General features: G+C 46.5%; 1 protein-coding gene across 6 annotated transcripts in view; it reads right to left on the reverse strand.

The window, feature by feature from the left end:
- Positions 1-15,476, reverse strand: part of SGSM2 (small G protein signaling modulator 2) — a 469,837-nt gene that overhangs the window by 64,412 nt on the left and 389,949 nt on the right. For 3 of the 6 annotated variants that reach the window (XM_056558465.1, XM_056558464.1, XM_056558468.1), the window contains exons 9-10: positions 2,884-2,951; positions 1,614-1,774 (exon numbers count right to left, since the gene is read on the reverse strand). In XM_056558465.1, the coding sequence (XP_056414440.1) occupies positions 1,614-1,774; positions 2,884-2,951 (229 nt within the window). Of the gene's footprint in view, positions 1-1,613; positions 1,778-2,883; positions 2,952-15,476 lie in introns of all 6 variants that reach the window. The other 3 variants (XM_056558463.1, XM_056558462.1, XM_056558466.1) reach the window with 1 other exon arrangement.

Below are 15,476 nucleotides of genomic sequence, written 5' to 3' on the forward strand. Positions count from 1 at the left end.
TGCTGTAGATCTAATCATTGACTGCTGCCATTCAGAGCATAGAATGATTTATTGCTGGGGAGAAGGATAGTTTGAAAGAAAACACATGTACAGTGTGTGCTGCTGACTTTATTTACAACAACACAGCATGCACACAGATAGTAAAAGCAATTGGCTGGCAGCCATTACACAGAGCCGCACTGACTCCTGGGAGTTGCAGTCTGGGCTACAAGCAAGGAAAAAGAATATTAAGGAGACAACTGGGGCCACAAAAGCTGGCAAAATCACAAGGCTTTGGGGCATTTTTATTTTTCTTAACTTCCCCAGAGCACATCTGTGCTGTGCTGCTGTGTTCACAATGCACTTACCCCTCCCATCTCCCTCCTTCCCCCTCCATAGGCTTGTATTGCCTGTAATGTGATGCCTAAGCTCTGGGTTGTGATGTTCCTCTGTTACTTTCACTAGAAATGTTTGAGTAAATAATGTGGTTCTACACAGTCTGTGAGCATTGATTGGACAGTCTTAGACAGTATAGGGGCCTGACCCCAATTGGTAACATCCATTTGGCTATTTGGTCTTAAATTTATATTGATATAGAAAGTCAGTAAAATCTTAACTCTTTCATAAGTGAGAATTAGAGGACTGTCTGAGCCATTCAGGTACTGATGATGTTACCAGGATTAAAGGCTTAGTAACAGCCCGATCCAGATGTTGTTACTGCTATGGGGGACAAAACTTTCAGCATAATTGATGCAAATCATGCAATTTACAGGGACAGTCCTGAAATTATTTTTATGAATTCTGGTTCAAAACCAGGTTGCTGGTTTCCAAGGTTAGTGTTACGCCGAGCGCTCCGGGTCCCTGTTCCTCCCCGGAGCGCTCGCGGCGTTCTCCTGCGTGCAGCGCCCCGGTCAGACCCCCTGTATCACCGGCGGGGATGCGATCCGCGTGGAGGGACGCGCCTGCCCGCGGGTCGCATCCCAATCCCTTAACCTGCCCCGTCCCGGCACACGCGGCCCCACTCTCTAGGGCGCGCGCGCCGGCTCTCTGAAATTTAAAGGGCCAGTGCACCACTAATTGGTGCCTGGCCCAATAAAGTGTAATCACTCCCTACTCATAAAAACCCACTCCCCCTTCCTGTCCTTGCCGGATCTTGTTGCCCTAGTGCCCTGAGAAAGCGTTTTGTGTGTATCCCTAGCCTGTGTATCCAGACCCTTTGCCATTGCCCCTGACTACGAACCTTTGCCGCCTGCCTTGACCTCTTGCTACGTTCGACCTTGCCTTCACCTTGTCCTTGTGTACCATGCCTATCTCAGCTGTCAGTGAGGTCGAGTCGCTATCAGGGGATACGACCTGGGAGTTACCGATGCAGCAAGTCCATCCCGCCTTGCGGCGGGCTCTGGTGAAAACCAGTAACTTCTTAGAACTGGTCCCCTGGTGCGGCCCACGCCATCGCCACACTGACACGGAGGATCCACTACCCTTATCCTACCCGCATACCGGTCCAGTTCCTGACAGTTAGTAGCAATCATGTAGTCTTTCATATCAGAGTAAATACTGTTAGACCAAAGAGTATGAAAAAAAAAAAGAAGAAAAAGAGGAGAAAAAAAAGAATGTAAATGTCCGAAACCTACCTTACCCCTCTGGGACCATAGTGGAGGCTCTAACTGTCCTCTCGGTAGAAGACCATTTTCAAGACAGGAGAGGAAAGCAAGAAGATGACCACCAGGAGGAAAGTGGAGTGGAGGTCTCTGAATACCATCCTGGCTGACCAGAACAAGGACCCCTTTACTCTCTGCTGCATATAAAACATGTTGAAAACCAATAAATAAAGAGTGTAAAGCAAACATTGTAAAAATTTAATAGGCTATATATGAAGCTTGAACGGGTTTTCAACAATGAAACATATTTTCAACTCTCTAATAAATCAACATATACTGGTAAATATTGCTATTTTACTACTTTTCTGTTGTTGTTTATGCTTGCATTTTACTTTTGATGAAAACTGCCTGCTCTATTGTCTTCAGCCCTATGACCTGTCAGGTGTACATCATGTAATATACTTCCTGTTCCTGTGTACAGGACACTCTAGCCCAGAGTTCAGCCAACTCTATCTCCCTTCCACTATGCTTGCTTGACAATAACCTCTTTCAACGGAAGGGAGACAGAGTTCCTGGCTACAGTTTCCTTTACCGAGGAACTGGAAGCCCATTACAGGATGTATACCAGACAGGATCTTGGGCTGAGAGTAGACAATGTGCATCAAAAGCAGAAGGAAAGCATGAAAGACAGCAGAAAGATACCAAAATATGTTAAGTAATTAGACAGATAAAATAAGGTATCATTGTCGGAAACTCCCTTTAAAGAAGCACTTTAGGGTTTTTGCCAAGGTAATGCACACTCACACCCATTATTCCTGCAAAGGTATCTGTTTAATTCCAGCTCACCTGCAACCATAAATTTCATTTGTGAGCCACAGTCTGACCACCAGAAAATAAATTATGCACTAATGTGTACACAAGAGGTCCCTCTGTCCTATGTTACTCACTTCTGGTGAACTACAGGATTATATAATCACCTATCAGATTCCTCCTGTCAGCTCACACCCCCTCCCTTCCCACCCAGGTACACCCTCTTTGTTCATCTTCATGTTGCTTCCACAAGTAGATCGCTGCTAAATATATTACAAAATATCAATCCTAAGAGACAAGGGATGCAGTAATATAAGTGAGTCTATATATGATTCGCTGCAGAGTTATACAACAGCCCTAATCAAACTGACATTCTTTTCTTTTCACAAAATATTATTTTTGACTATAAATAGCTAGGGCTTAAGATGATACAGGTAAAAGTAACTTTGGCAAGTCACATGTGATGACACCACTGTGAAATGCTTATACTTACGCTGCTGGTGACAATGGATACAGACTATTTGACTTATTGGCACTATCAAGGCATAGTCCCAGAATACACTGCAAGAAGAAGTAAAGAATAGAAATATGTTAAAGCTGGTAAATAAATACATATACATGTTCATATAATATCAGCAGTGTGGAAAAAATAAATAAAATAAAAACTACTTGTTCAAGGGACTAAAACGAGCACTTGTCTCTCATGAAAAACCACTTGACCTGGTACAAACAATAATTAATTATTATTAATAATAATAATAACTCTTTGTTTATATAGCAAACACAGACTATGCAGCACTGTACACTCAAATTGGTCCCTGTCCCCATTGGGGCTCACAATCTAAACCTATCAGTATGTTTTGAAGTGTGGGATGAAACCGGAGGACACACAAACACAGAGAGAACATACAAACTTTTTGCAGATGTTATCCATGGTGAGATTTGAACCCAGGACCCCAGCGCTGCAAGGCAACAGCGCTAATCACTTCAACCAAAATAGTATGCAAATAAGGTCTTTATTATTATTATTATTTTTTTTTTTGCACTTTCGCTTTTACCTCCGTAACTTATGGTCAGAAACAAAAAAATAAAAATGCTATTCTGGAGGTTTTCTTCTTTACACCATCCACCTGGTCAAACTTGGGCAAAATGTAATTTTGCTACTTTAGGTTAGCCTAATTACAGAAAAACAAATTTTTTCATTTTAATCATGTTTTATTGATCTAAAAAAAATTCTAAACGTTTAAAAAGAAAAGAAAAAAAAAATATATATATATATTTTTTTTTTTCCCATAACATTTGTATTTTTCTGTATACTGGGCTGTATGAGGGCAGTTTTTTTTGCACCATAATCTGCTGTTTGTATTGGTACTTTTTGATCGATTTTTACTAAATTTTTCAGGGATAAGATGTTATAAAAAAAAATGATTCTGTGGTTTGGTATTTTTTTTCCGTTAACGCCATTGACGGTATGGGATATATAATGTTATATTTTAATAGTTCGTACAAATATACAGCAGTAGCAAATATGATTATTTTTATTATGTTTACATAATAATGTTTACATTTTTTATATGGAAAATGGGAAAAGAGGGTGATGTGATCTTTTAATATACAACGGGTTGTGTTTTTTAAACTTTTATTAAACTTTTTTACACCTTATAAGTCCCTTAGGGGACTTTAAGAAGGAATCATTAGATTAATCATAAAGATCAATGCAGTTCTAGTGAACTCCATTGATTTGTGTGATCTGTGCTCATTTGATTAAGCCTGCTCCTGGCAGGCTCAATAAAATGCAGATCCACAGGGCAGCCATGGATGAAGAGGTATGCCTCCACCTACCTTCACAGTGGATCCCCCCCCCCCCCCCGCCGCGACTGCACTGCAGGGGGGCAATGCACCCCACTAGATCACCAGGGATCGTTAAAAGGTACATTTAGACGCCACTGTCAGCTTTGACCCCGCTTCGATCACCACATGCCGGCTATTAGCTACAGGAATCAGCTAGGGGCCGCCTGGTATGGAGCGGGCTCAAGTAAAGAGCCCGCTCCATACACCCTAAACGCAGCCACATAATAAAATCAGAGGGGGAAGTCAGTTGGTCCTGCTTTCCCGAAGCAGGGCTAAATACATGAAAAAAATTACCTGCCTGGCGCCCGGAACAGCATATCATATAATTTGCTACATATTAAGGAATGTTTAAGGTTTTGGAATGAACAGTTTTCTTTCATTATAGTCCAATATATTGTCAATAAGGATGAGGGAATCAAATCTGACGAATCCAAATTCGTTACGAATTTCAGGAAAAATTAGCTTTGCAACGAATCCGAATATCACCGCGATTTGATCATACAAAGCGCTTCATTAAACTCTATTTAGTGCGGTCCAGGCTCCAGGGCATCTAAGATGGCAGCTCCACATGTCAGGGCATGGGGCAAGACGGGTAGGCGGGATGACCCTGAATCACATGTAACATGCAGCCTATCAGCAGCCAACCACCCCTGTGATGTCACAGCCCTATATAATTGGCAGCCATCTTGCGGCCAGTCACATCAGTGTTTTATTGCAGTGAGAGAGAGAGAGGGACAGAGTGCAGTGTGTATTGCACAGAAAAGCATTTTTACAGCAGCGATTCCCCTCAAGCCCAAATCCAGCCTAGAAGCACTGATAGGGAAGGGAAAGAGATTGAGAGAGAAAGTGCAATTTTGGGTGTACTACACAGAGACTGTTACGCCGAGCGCTCCGGGTCCCCGCTCCTCCCCGGAGCGCTCGCTTCACTCCCTCCGCTGCAGCGCTCCGGTCACGTCCTCTGACCCGGGGCGCTGCGATCCTGCTGCCAGCCGGGATGCGATTCGCGATGCGGGTAGCGCCCGCTCGCGATGCGCACCCCGGCTCCCCTACCTGACTCGCTCCCCGTCTGTTCTGTCCCGGCGCGCGCGGCCCCGCTCCCTAGGGCGCGCGCGCGCCGGGTCTCTGCGATTTAAAGGGCCACTGCGCCGCTGATTGGCGCAGTGGTTCCAATTAGGGTTTTCACCTGTGCACTTCCCTATATTACCTCACTTCCCTTGCACTCCCTTGCCGGATCTTGTTGCCTTAGTGCCAGTGAAAGCGTTCCTTGTGTGTTCCTTGCCTGTGTTTCCAGACCTTCTGCCGTTGCCCCTGACTACGATCCTTGCTGCCTGCCCCGACCTTCTGCTACGTCCGACCTTGCTTCTGCCTACTCCCTTGTACCGCGCCTATCTTCAGCAGCCAGAGAGGTGAGCCGTTGCTAGTGGATACGACCTGGTCACTACCGCCGCAGCAAGACCATCCCGCTTTGCGGCGGGCTCTGGTGAAAACCAGTAGTGGCTTAGAACCGGTCCACTAGCACGGTCCACGCCAATCCCTCTCTGGCACAGAGGGTCCACTACCTGCCAGCCGGCATCGTGACAGTAGATCCGGCCATGGATCCCGCTGAAGTTCCTCTGCCAGTTGTCGCTGACCTCACCACGGTGGTCGCCCAGCAGTCACAACAGATAGCGCAACAAGGCCAACAGCTGTCTCAACTGACCGTTATGCTACAACAGTTGCTACCACAGCTTCAGCAGTCATCTCCTCCGCCAGCTCCTGCACCTCCTCCGCAGCGAGTGGCCGCTCCTGGGATACGCTTATCCTTGCCGGATAAATTTGATGGGGACTCTAAGTTTTGCCGTGGCTTTCTTTCCCAATGTTCCCTGCATCTGGAGATGATGTCGGACCTGTTTCCCACTGAAAGGTCTAAGGTGGCTTTCGTAGTCAGTCTTCTGTCCGGAAAAGCCCTGTCATGGGCCACACCGCTCTGGGACCGCAATGACCCCGTCACTGCCTCTGTACACTCCTTCTTCTCGGAAATCCGAAGTGTCTTTGAGGAACCTGCCCGAGCCTCTTCTGCTGAGACTGCCCTGTTGAACCTGGTCCAGGGTAATTCTTCCGTTGGCGAGTATGCCGTACAATTCCGTACACTTGCTTCAGAATTGTCCTGGAATAATGAGGCCCTCTGCGCGACCTTCAAAAAAGGCCTATCCAGCAACATTAAAGATGTTCTGGCCGCACGAGAAATTCCTGCTAATCTACATGAACTTATTCACCTAGCCACTCGCATTGACATGCGTTTTTCTGAAAGGCGTCAGGAACTCCGCCAAGATATGGACTCTGTTCGCACGAGGCGTTTCGTCTCCTCGGCTCCTCTCTCCTCTGGTCCCCTGCAATCTGTTCCTGTGCCTCCCGCCGTGGAGGCTATGCAGGTCGACCGGTCTCGCCTGACACCTCAAGAGAGGACACGACGCCGTATGGAGAACCTCTGCCTGTACTGTGCTAGTACCGAACACTTCCTGAGGGATTGTCCTATCCGTCCTCCCCGCCTGGAAAGACGTACGCTGACTCCGCACAAAGGTGAGACAGTCCTTGATGTCTACTCTGCTTCTCCACGTCTTACTGTGCCTGTGCGGATGTCTGCCTCTGCCTTCTCCTTCTCTACAGTGGCCTTCTTGGACTCTGGATCTGCAGGAAATTTTATTTTGGCCTCTCTCGTCAACAGGTTCAACATCCCAGTGACCAGTCTCGCCAGACCCCTCTACATCAATTGTGTAAATAATGAAAGATTGGACTGTACCATACGTTTCCGCACGGAGCCCCTTCTTATGAGCATCGGATCTCATCATGAGAGGATTGAACTTTTGGTCCTCCCCAATTGCACCTCGGAGATTCTCCTTGGACTTCCCTGGCTTCAACTTCATTCCCCAACCCTGGATTGGTCCACTGGGGAGATCAAGAGTTGGGGGTCCTCTTGTTCCAAGAACTGTCTAAAACCGGTTCCCAGTAACCCTTGCCGTAACTCTGTGGTTCCTCCAGTAACCGGTCTCCCTAAGGCCTATATGGACTTCGCGGATGTTTTCTGCAAAAAACAAGCTGAGACTCTACCTCCTCACAGGCCTTATGATTGCCCTATCGACCTCCTCCCGGGTACTACTCCACCCCGGGGCAGAATTTATCCTCTCTCTGCCCCAGAGACTCTTGCCATGTCCGAATACGTCCAGGAGAATCTAAAAAAGGGCTTTATCCGTAAATCCTCCTCTCCTGCCGGAGCCGGATTTTTCTTTGTGTCCAAAAAAGATGGCTCCCTACGTCCTTGCATTGACTACCGCGGTCTTAATAAAATCACGGTTAAGAACCGCTACCCCTTACCCCTCATCTCTGAACTCTTTGATCGCCTCCAAGGTGCCCACATCTTCACTAAATTGGACTTAAGAGGCGCCTATAACCTCATCCGCATCAGAGAGGGGGACGAGTGGAAAACGGCATTTAACACCAGAGATGGACACTTTGAGTATCTGGTCATGCCCTTTGGACTGTGCAATGCCCCTGCCGTCTTCCAAGACTTTGTCAATGAAATTTTTCGTGATCTGTTATACTCCTGTGTTGTGGTATATCTGGACGATATCCTAATTTTTTCTGCCAATCTAGAAGAACACCGCCAGCATGTCCGTATGGTTCTTCAGAGACTTCGTGACAACCAACTCTATGCCAAAATTGAGAAATGTCTGTTTGAATGCCAATCTCTTCCTTTTCTAGGATATTTGGTCTCTGGCCAGGGACTACAGATGGATCCAGACAAACTCTCTGCCGTCTTAAATTGGCCACGCCCCTCCGGACTCCGTGCTATCCAACGCTTTTTGGGGTTCGCCAATTATTACAGGCAATTTATTCCACATTTTTCTACCATTGTGGCTCCTTTCGTGGCTTTAACCAAAAAAAATGCTGATCCCAAGTCCTGGCCTCCTCAAGCAGAAGACTCCTTTAAACGACTCAAGTCTGCCTTTTCTTCGGCTCCCGTGCTCTCCAGACCTGACCCTTCCAAACCCTTCCTATTGGAGGTTGATGCCTCCTCAGTAGGAGCTGGAGCTGTTCTTCTACAAAAAAATTCTTCCGGGCATGCTGTCACTTGTGGTTTTTTCTCTAGGACCTTCTCTCCAGCGGAGAGGAACTACTCCATCGGGGATCGAGAGCTTCTAGCCATTAAATTAGCACTTGAGGAATGGAGGCATCTGCTGGAGGGATCAAGATTTCCTGTTATTATCTACACCGACCACAAGAACCTCTCCTACCTCCAGTCGGCCCAACGGCTGAATCCTCGCCAGGCCCGGTGGTCTCTGTTCTTTGCCCGATTTAATTTTGAGATTCACTTTCGTCCTGCCGATAAGAACATTAGGGCCGATGCTCTCTCTCGTTCCTCGGATGCCTCAGAAGTTGATCTCCCTCCGCAACACATCATTCCACCTGACTGCCTGATCTCCACTTCTCCTGCCTCCATCAGGCAGACTCCTCCAGGAAAGACCTTTGTTTCTCCACGCCAACGCCTCGGAATCCTCAAATGGGGTCACTCCTCCCATCTCGCAGGTCATGCGGGCATCAAGAAATCTGTGCAACTCATCTCCCGCTTCTATTGGTGGCCGACCCTGGAGACGGATGTTGGGGACTTTGTGCGAGCCTGCACTATCTGTGCCCGGGATAAGACTCCTCGCCAGAAGCCCGCTGGTTTTCTTCATCCTCTGCCTGTCCCCGAACAGCCTTGGTCTCTGATTGGTATGGATTTTATTACTGATTTACCCCCTTCCCGTGGCAACACCGTTATTTGGGTGGTCGTTGATCGATTCTCCAAAATGGCACATTTCATCCCTCTTCCTGGTCTTCCTTCTGCGCCTCAGTTGGCTAAACAATTTTTTGTACACATTTTTCGTCTTCACGGGTTGCCTACGCAGATTGTCTCGGATAGAGGGGTCCAATTCGTGTCTAAATTCTGGAGAGCTCTCTGTAAACAACTCAAGATTAAATTAAATTTTTCCTCTGCATATCATCCCCAGTCCAATGGACAAGTAGAAAGAATTAACCAGATCCTGGGTGATTATTTGCGACATTTTGTTTCCTCCCGCCAGGATGACTGGGCAGATCTCCTTCCATGGGCCGAATTCTCGTATAACTTCAGGGTCTCTGAATCTTCCTCCAAATCCCCATTTTTCGTGGTGTACGGCCGTCACCCTCTTCCCCCCCTCCCTACCCCCTTGCCCTCTGGTCTGCCCGCTGTGGATGAAATTTCTCGTGACCTTTCCATTATATGGAGAGAGACCCAAAATTCTCTCTTACAGGCTTCTTCACGCATGAAGAGGTTCGCGGATAAGAAAAGAAGAGCTCCCCCCGTTTCTTCCCCTGGAGACAAGGTATGGCTCTCCGCTAAATATGTCCGCTTCCGTGTCCCTAGCTACAAGTTGGGACCACGCTATCTTGGTCCTTTCAAAATTTTGTGTCAAATTAATCCTGTCTCTTATAAACTTCTTCTTCCTCCTTCTCTTCGTATCCCTAATGCCTTTCACGTCTCTCTTCTCAAACCACTCATCCTCAACCGTTTTTCTCCCAAATCTGTTCCTCCCACTCCTGTTTCCGGCTCCTCGGACGTCTTCTCGGTCAAGGAAATTTTGGCTGCCAAAAAGGTCAGAGGGAAAAATTTTTTTTTAGTAGACTGGGAGGGTTGTGGTCCTGAAGAGAGATCCTGGGAACCTGAGGACAACATCCTTGACAAAAGTCTGCTCCTCAGGTTCTCAGGCTCCAAGAAGAGGGGGAGACCCAAGGGGGGGGGTACTGTTACGCCGAGCGCTCCGGGTCCCCGCTCCTCCCCGGAGCGCTCGCTTCACTCCCTCCGCTGCAGCGCTCCGGTCACGTCCTCTGACCCGGGGCGCTGCGATCCTGCTGCCAGCCGGGATGCGATTCGCGATGCGGGTAGCGCCCGCTCGCGATGCGCACCCCGGCTCCCCTACCTGACTCGCTCCCCGTCTGTTCTGTCCCGGCGCGCGCGGCCCCGCTCCCTAGGGCGCGCGCGCGCCGGGTCTCTGCGATTTAAAGGGCCACTGCGCCGCTGATTGGCGCAGTGGTTCCAATTAGGGTTTTCACCTGTGCACTTCCCTATATTACCTCACTTCCCTTGCACTCCCTTGCCGGATCTTGTTGCCTTAGTGCCAGTGAAAGCGTTCCTTGTGTGTTCCTTGCCTGTGTTTCCAGACCTTCTGCCGTTGCCCCTGACTACGATCCTTGCTGCCTGCCCCGACCTTCTGCTACGTCCGACCTTGCTTCTGCCTACTCCCTTGTACCGCGCCTATCTTCAGCAGCCAGAGAGGTGAGCCGTTGCTAGTGGATACGACCTGGTCACTACCGCCGCAGCAAGACCATCCCGCTTTGCGGCGGGCTCTGGTGAAAACCAGTAGTGGCTTAGAACCGGTCCACTAGCACGGTCCACGCCAATCCCTCTCTGGCACAGAGGGTCCACTACCTGCCAGCCGGCATCGTGACAGAGACTATGTTCTGCAGCACTGGTGTGTACAACAACTGAAAAGTTAATAGTAGCCAGCCAGTTAGGGTAAGCAGAGCACTAAAAGCTAAAATCACCTGCTATTAGTGCCTAATACAGGTTGCGTAGGACGTGTACGATTTTGTTCCTGTCAAAGTCTATAGGGCCTAGTTACTGTGAAAGGTCAGCCAAAAGTACACACCTGCTGGTATTGTAAACAAATACTGTTTTAAGTGTAGTGGAGTGTATTGTACTCCCCTCATAAGTGCATACCACGTACGTACATCTAAGTGGTGTACCATTTTGTTCCTGTTATAGTCCGAAGGGTCTAGTTACTGTGAAAGGCCAGTCAAAAGTACACACCTGCTGGTGCTGTAGACAAATACTGTTTTAACCCCTTAAAGACCGGGGTTTTTTCCATTTTTGCATTTTCGTTTTTTGCTCCTTGCCTTTAAAAAATCATAACTCTTTCAATTTTGCACCTAAAAATCCATATGATGGCTTATTTTTTGCGCCACCAATTCTACTTTGTAATGACGTCAGTCATTTTGCCCAAAAATCTACGGTGAAACGGAAAAAAAATCATTGTGTGACAAAACTGAAAAAAAAACACAGTTTTTTAACTTTTGGGGGCTTCCGTTTCTACGTAGTACATTTTTCGGTAAAAATGACACCTTATCTTTATTCTGTAGGTCCATACAATTAAAATGATACCCTACTTATATAGGTTTGATTTTGTCGGACTTCTGGAAAAAATCATAACTACATGCAGGAAAATTAATACGTTTAAAATTGTCATCTTCTGACCCCTATAACTTGTAACTGGTATGAGGGCTAATTTTTTGCGCCGTGATCTGAAGTTTTTAACGGTACCATTTTTGCATTGATAGGACTTATTTTTATTCATTTTTAAATGATATAAAAAGTGACCAAAAATGCACAATTTTGGACTTTGGAATTTTTTTGCGCGCACGCCATTGACCGAGCGGTTTAATTAATGATATATTTTTATAATTCGGACATTTCCGCACGCCGTGATACCACATATGTTTATTTTTATTTATACTGTGTTTTTTTTTTTTTATTGGAAAAGGGGGGTGATTCAAACTTTTAATAGGGGAGGAGTTAAATGATCTTTATTCACTTTTTTTTTGCAGTGTTATAGGTCCCATAGGGACCTATAACACTGCACACACTGATCTTCTATGCTGATCACTGGTTTCTCATAAGAAACCAGTGATCAACGATTCTGCCGCATGACTGCTCAGGCCTGGATCTCAGGCACTGAGCAGTCATTCGGCGATCGGACAGCGAGGAGGCAGGTAGGGGCCCTCCCGCTGTCCTGTCAGCTGTTCGGGATGCCGTGATTAGCCGCGGCTATCCCGAACAGCCCAACTGAGCTAGCCGGCCACTTTCGGTTTCACTTTTAGCCGCGGCTAAAGGGTTAATAGCGCGCGGCGCCGCGATCGGCGCTGCGCGCTATTAGAGGCGGGTCCCGGCTTCACTATGACGCCGGGCCCGCCGCGATATGACGCGGGGTTACTGTGTAACCCCGTGTTATATCAGGAGAGCAGGACCAAGGGCGTACCTGTACGCCCTTGGTCCTTAAGAGGTTAAGCATAGTGGAGCGTATTGTGCTGCCCTCATAAGTGCATACCACGTACATACATCTACGTGGTGTACCATTTTGTTCCTGTTAAAGTCTTAAGGGCCTAGTTACTGTGAAAGGCCAGCCAAAAGTACACACCTGCTGGTGTTGTAGACAAATACTGTTTTAGTGTAGTGGAGCGCATTGTACTCTCCTCATAAGTGCATACCACGTACCTACATCTACGTGGTATACCATTTTGTTCCTGTTAAAGTCTTATGGGCCTAGCTACTGTGCAAGGCCAGCCAAAAGTACACACCTGCTGGTGTTGTAGGCAAATACTGTTTTAAGTGTAGTGGAGTGTATTGTACTCCCCTCATAAGTGCATACCACATACGTACATCTACGTGGTGTACCATTTTGTTCCTGTTATAGTCCTAAGGGCCTAGTTACTGCTACAATGGACCATACTTTGTTCCCTTTCACCTTTTTGAGGAAAGTGTTACTCGTCTTGAAAAGGGGGCTCCACACAGGAACCTCTCCCTATTTCCACCTAAAAACCCTGGGAAATGGCAGTGTTTGTAGGTGGAAATATGGAGAGGTTCCTGTGTGGGGTCTCCCTTTTTAAGGTGAGCAACACTTACCAAGAAGGGAATTAATAGTGCGAGAGTAGGGCCTTACAGGGGAAGTTTTTACCCCCACTGGTTACAATGGAACATACGTTGTTCTCTTCCAGAGGTCTTTGCATCACATCAGTACTTGGTGGTGTAGGTGGCACATGGTGTTTTTTGCACACCTTTCCTTTTGCTAAATAAAAATAAAATTTTTGGGTACATATATTTTATCCTAAGAATATTATTATAAGTTAAGTTAAGTAATACTTACTTGTGCACACTAACACTTTTACAAAAGAGACCGTTTTCTTCTGCCTACCTGCCTCAGCTACTATTCTGATCCTGCCCCCCACCTGATGCCACACATCTAATGCCAAGTTCTCTTTTTTTCACCCACCTTCGTCACCGGGTTCTGGTATTGCCACCCACCGCCCCACTTTCAGGACTCCTGATGCTGCTGATGCCACCTCCAGGCTGTCTCATTCTGCCACCATATGCTCTCCTGATGCCAGCTCCAGGCTGTCTCATTCTGCCACCATATGTTCTCCTCATACTGATGCCACCTCCAGGCTGTCTCATTCTGTCACCATATGCTCTCCTCATGCTGATGCAAGCTCCAGGCTTTCTCATACTGCCACCATATGTTCTCCTCATGCTGATGCCACCTCTAAGCTGTCTCTTTCTGCCACCATATGGTCTAATCATGCTTCCGCCACCTCTAGGCTGTGTCATTCAGCCGCTATATGGTCTACTCTTGCGGCCGTCAACTCCAGGCTGTGTCATTCTGCCAGATTATGGTCTCCTCATGCTGCTGCCACCTCCAGGCAGTGTCACTGTGCCACCATGTGGTCTCCTCATGCTGCTGGCACATTAAATACAACTTTTTAGGCTCATCTATTTGAAATCTTCAATTTAAATGTTAAAAAATATATTTAATCTTTTCAATTGTGAGGCCCTATGGTCTCGTCAGGCTGTTGCCACCTCCACGCTGTGTAATTCAGGCACTATATGGTCTCTCATGCTGCCGCCACCTCCACACCATGTCATTCAGCCCCTATATGGTCTCCTAATACTGATGCCACCTCCAGGCTCTGTCATTGTGCCACTCTGCGACAGCGATTCTAATAACTCTAACCTGCATGTCATATTGAATACCAGTATTATTTCACTAACACTGCACACTCCCTATGCGTGTTACAGCAAGGCAAAGTGAGGCTCTCTGTAGGCCATAAATATAAATTTTTTATAGCGATTCGCTGCGAATAAATTGAGGGGGCCTGGCTGTGACATCACGAGCAGGGCGTGACCATGATGTCACGAGCCTCCGGCGCTGCACCCGACGCTCTAAACGAACATTTAGCAGCAGATAAGCTAGGGGATAAGATGTCTATGGGCAAAGTACCCCTTTTAATGATCCTTTGTTTGCAGCAAATTAGTATAACAACACCTTGAGGTGTAGACAGATTTGTGACCTTTGGGGAAGACTTATGAAAACCTGTGCAGAGGAAAATCGACCAGTTGCCCATAGCAACCAATCAAATTTCTTCGTTAATTTTTAATAAGGCCTCTGAAAAATAAAAGAAGCGATCTGATTGGTTGTTATGAGCAACTGATCAACTTTTCATTTTCAAAGATTTTGATAAAAATCCCCAATATGTCCGCATGCTAAATTATGTCCTGGCCTAAATTGCATTCACAAGTTGTTCAGAAGTGGAAAACAATCAAAAGTCAATCTGTATAAATGATCTTGTGGTGGCAATTAATCAGGATATTAAAAGAACAAAGTCATTAAATTAGGAGTGTTCTGCCCTCAGTGCCTTCAGCTAAAAGGGTTCCCTAACCCAATTTACAAAAGGAAAATGTCAAGTTAATTTTTTTCTCTCTGCAGCATTGATTGGAAATTAAGTGTTTGTCTCTAAAAGACCAGCACAGCACCTGGAGCTCGGCTGCTATTCTTCTGCTCCATATTCTTGGAGTACATACAGTGGCAAACACTGTAATGTCACATGGTGTCTCCACATGGTGATATACTCCTGACATATTCTCCCTAGAAACATACAGAGGTACTGGAGGGTGGCAAATATTTCATGGTTTTGTACAGGTAACATGTGCATGAGCCATTCACTCAGGATCTGGGATTTAGCTTTATCCCTTATTTATCATTTGGAGGCCAAGGATGTTTATACACAGAAATATCTGGTCACCAAATACACCAATATCACCAATTTAATTGATACTCTTGACATTGGAACAAATCAGTTGATGCACATTTTACCTAAAAGTTACCAAAAAATGTGATACTGAAAATAAAAGAGTCTATAATTACACTGTCACTGTTATTCTGTCACTTTAAAAATGTTTTCACATGTTTTCGATGTTCAGACACTGACCTATCACTACAGCAAGCTGTAAGAAGTGCATGCCAAGTCTGTTCCATCCTAGCTCTGTGCCATGTGACCGACACAGACTCCCAATGTAAGTCTATGGGACAGTGTCTGTCACATGCATAGAGAGCTTCCTTTCTACATTTT

Source organism: Hyla sarda, chromosome 2, assembly GCF_029499605.1.
Source record: "Hyla sarda isolate aHylSar1 chromosome 2, aHylSar1.hap1, whole genome shotgun sequence".
NCBI classification, from domain to species: domain Eukaryota; kingdom Metazoa; phylum Chordata; class Amphibia; order Anura; family Hylidae; genus Hyla; species Hyla sarda.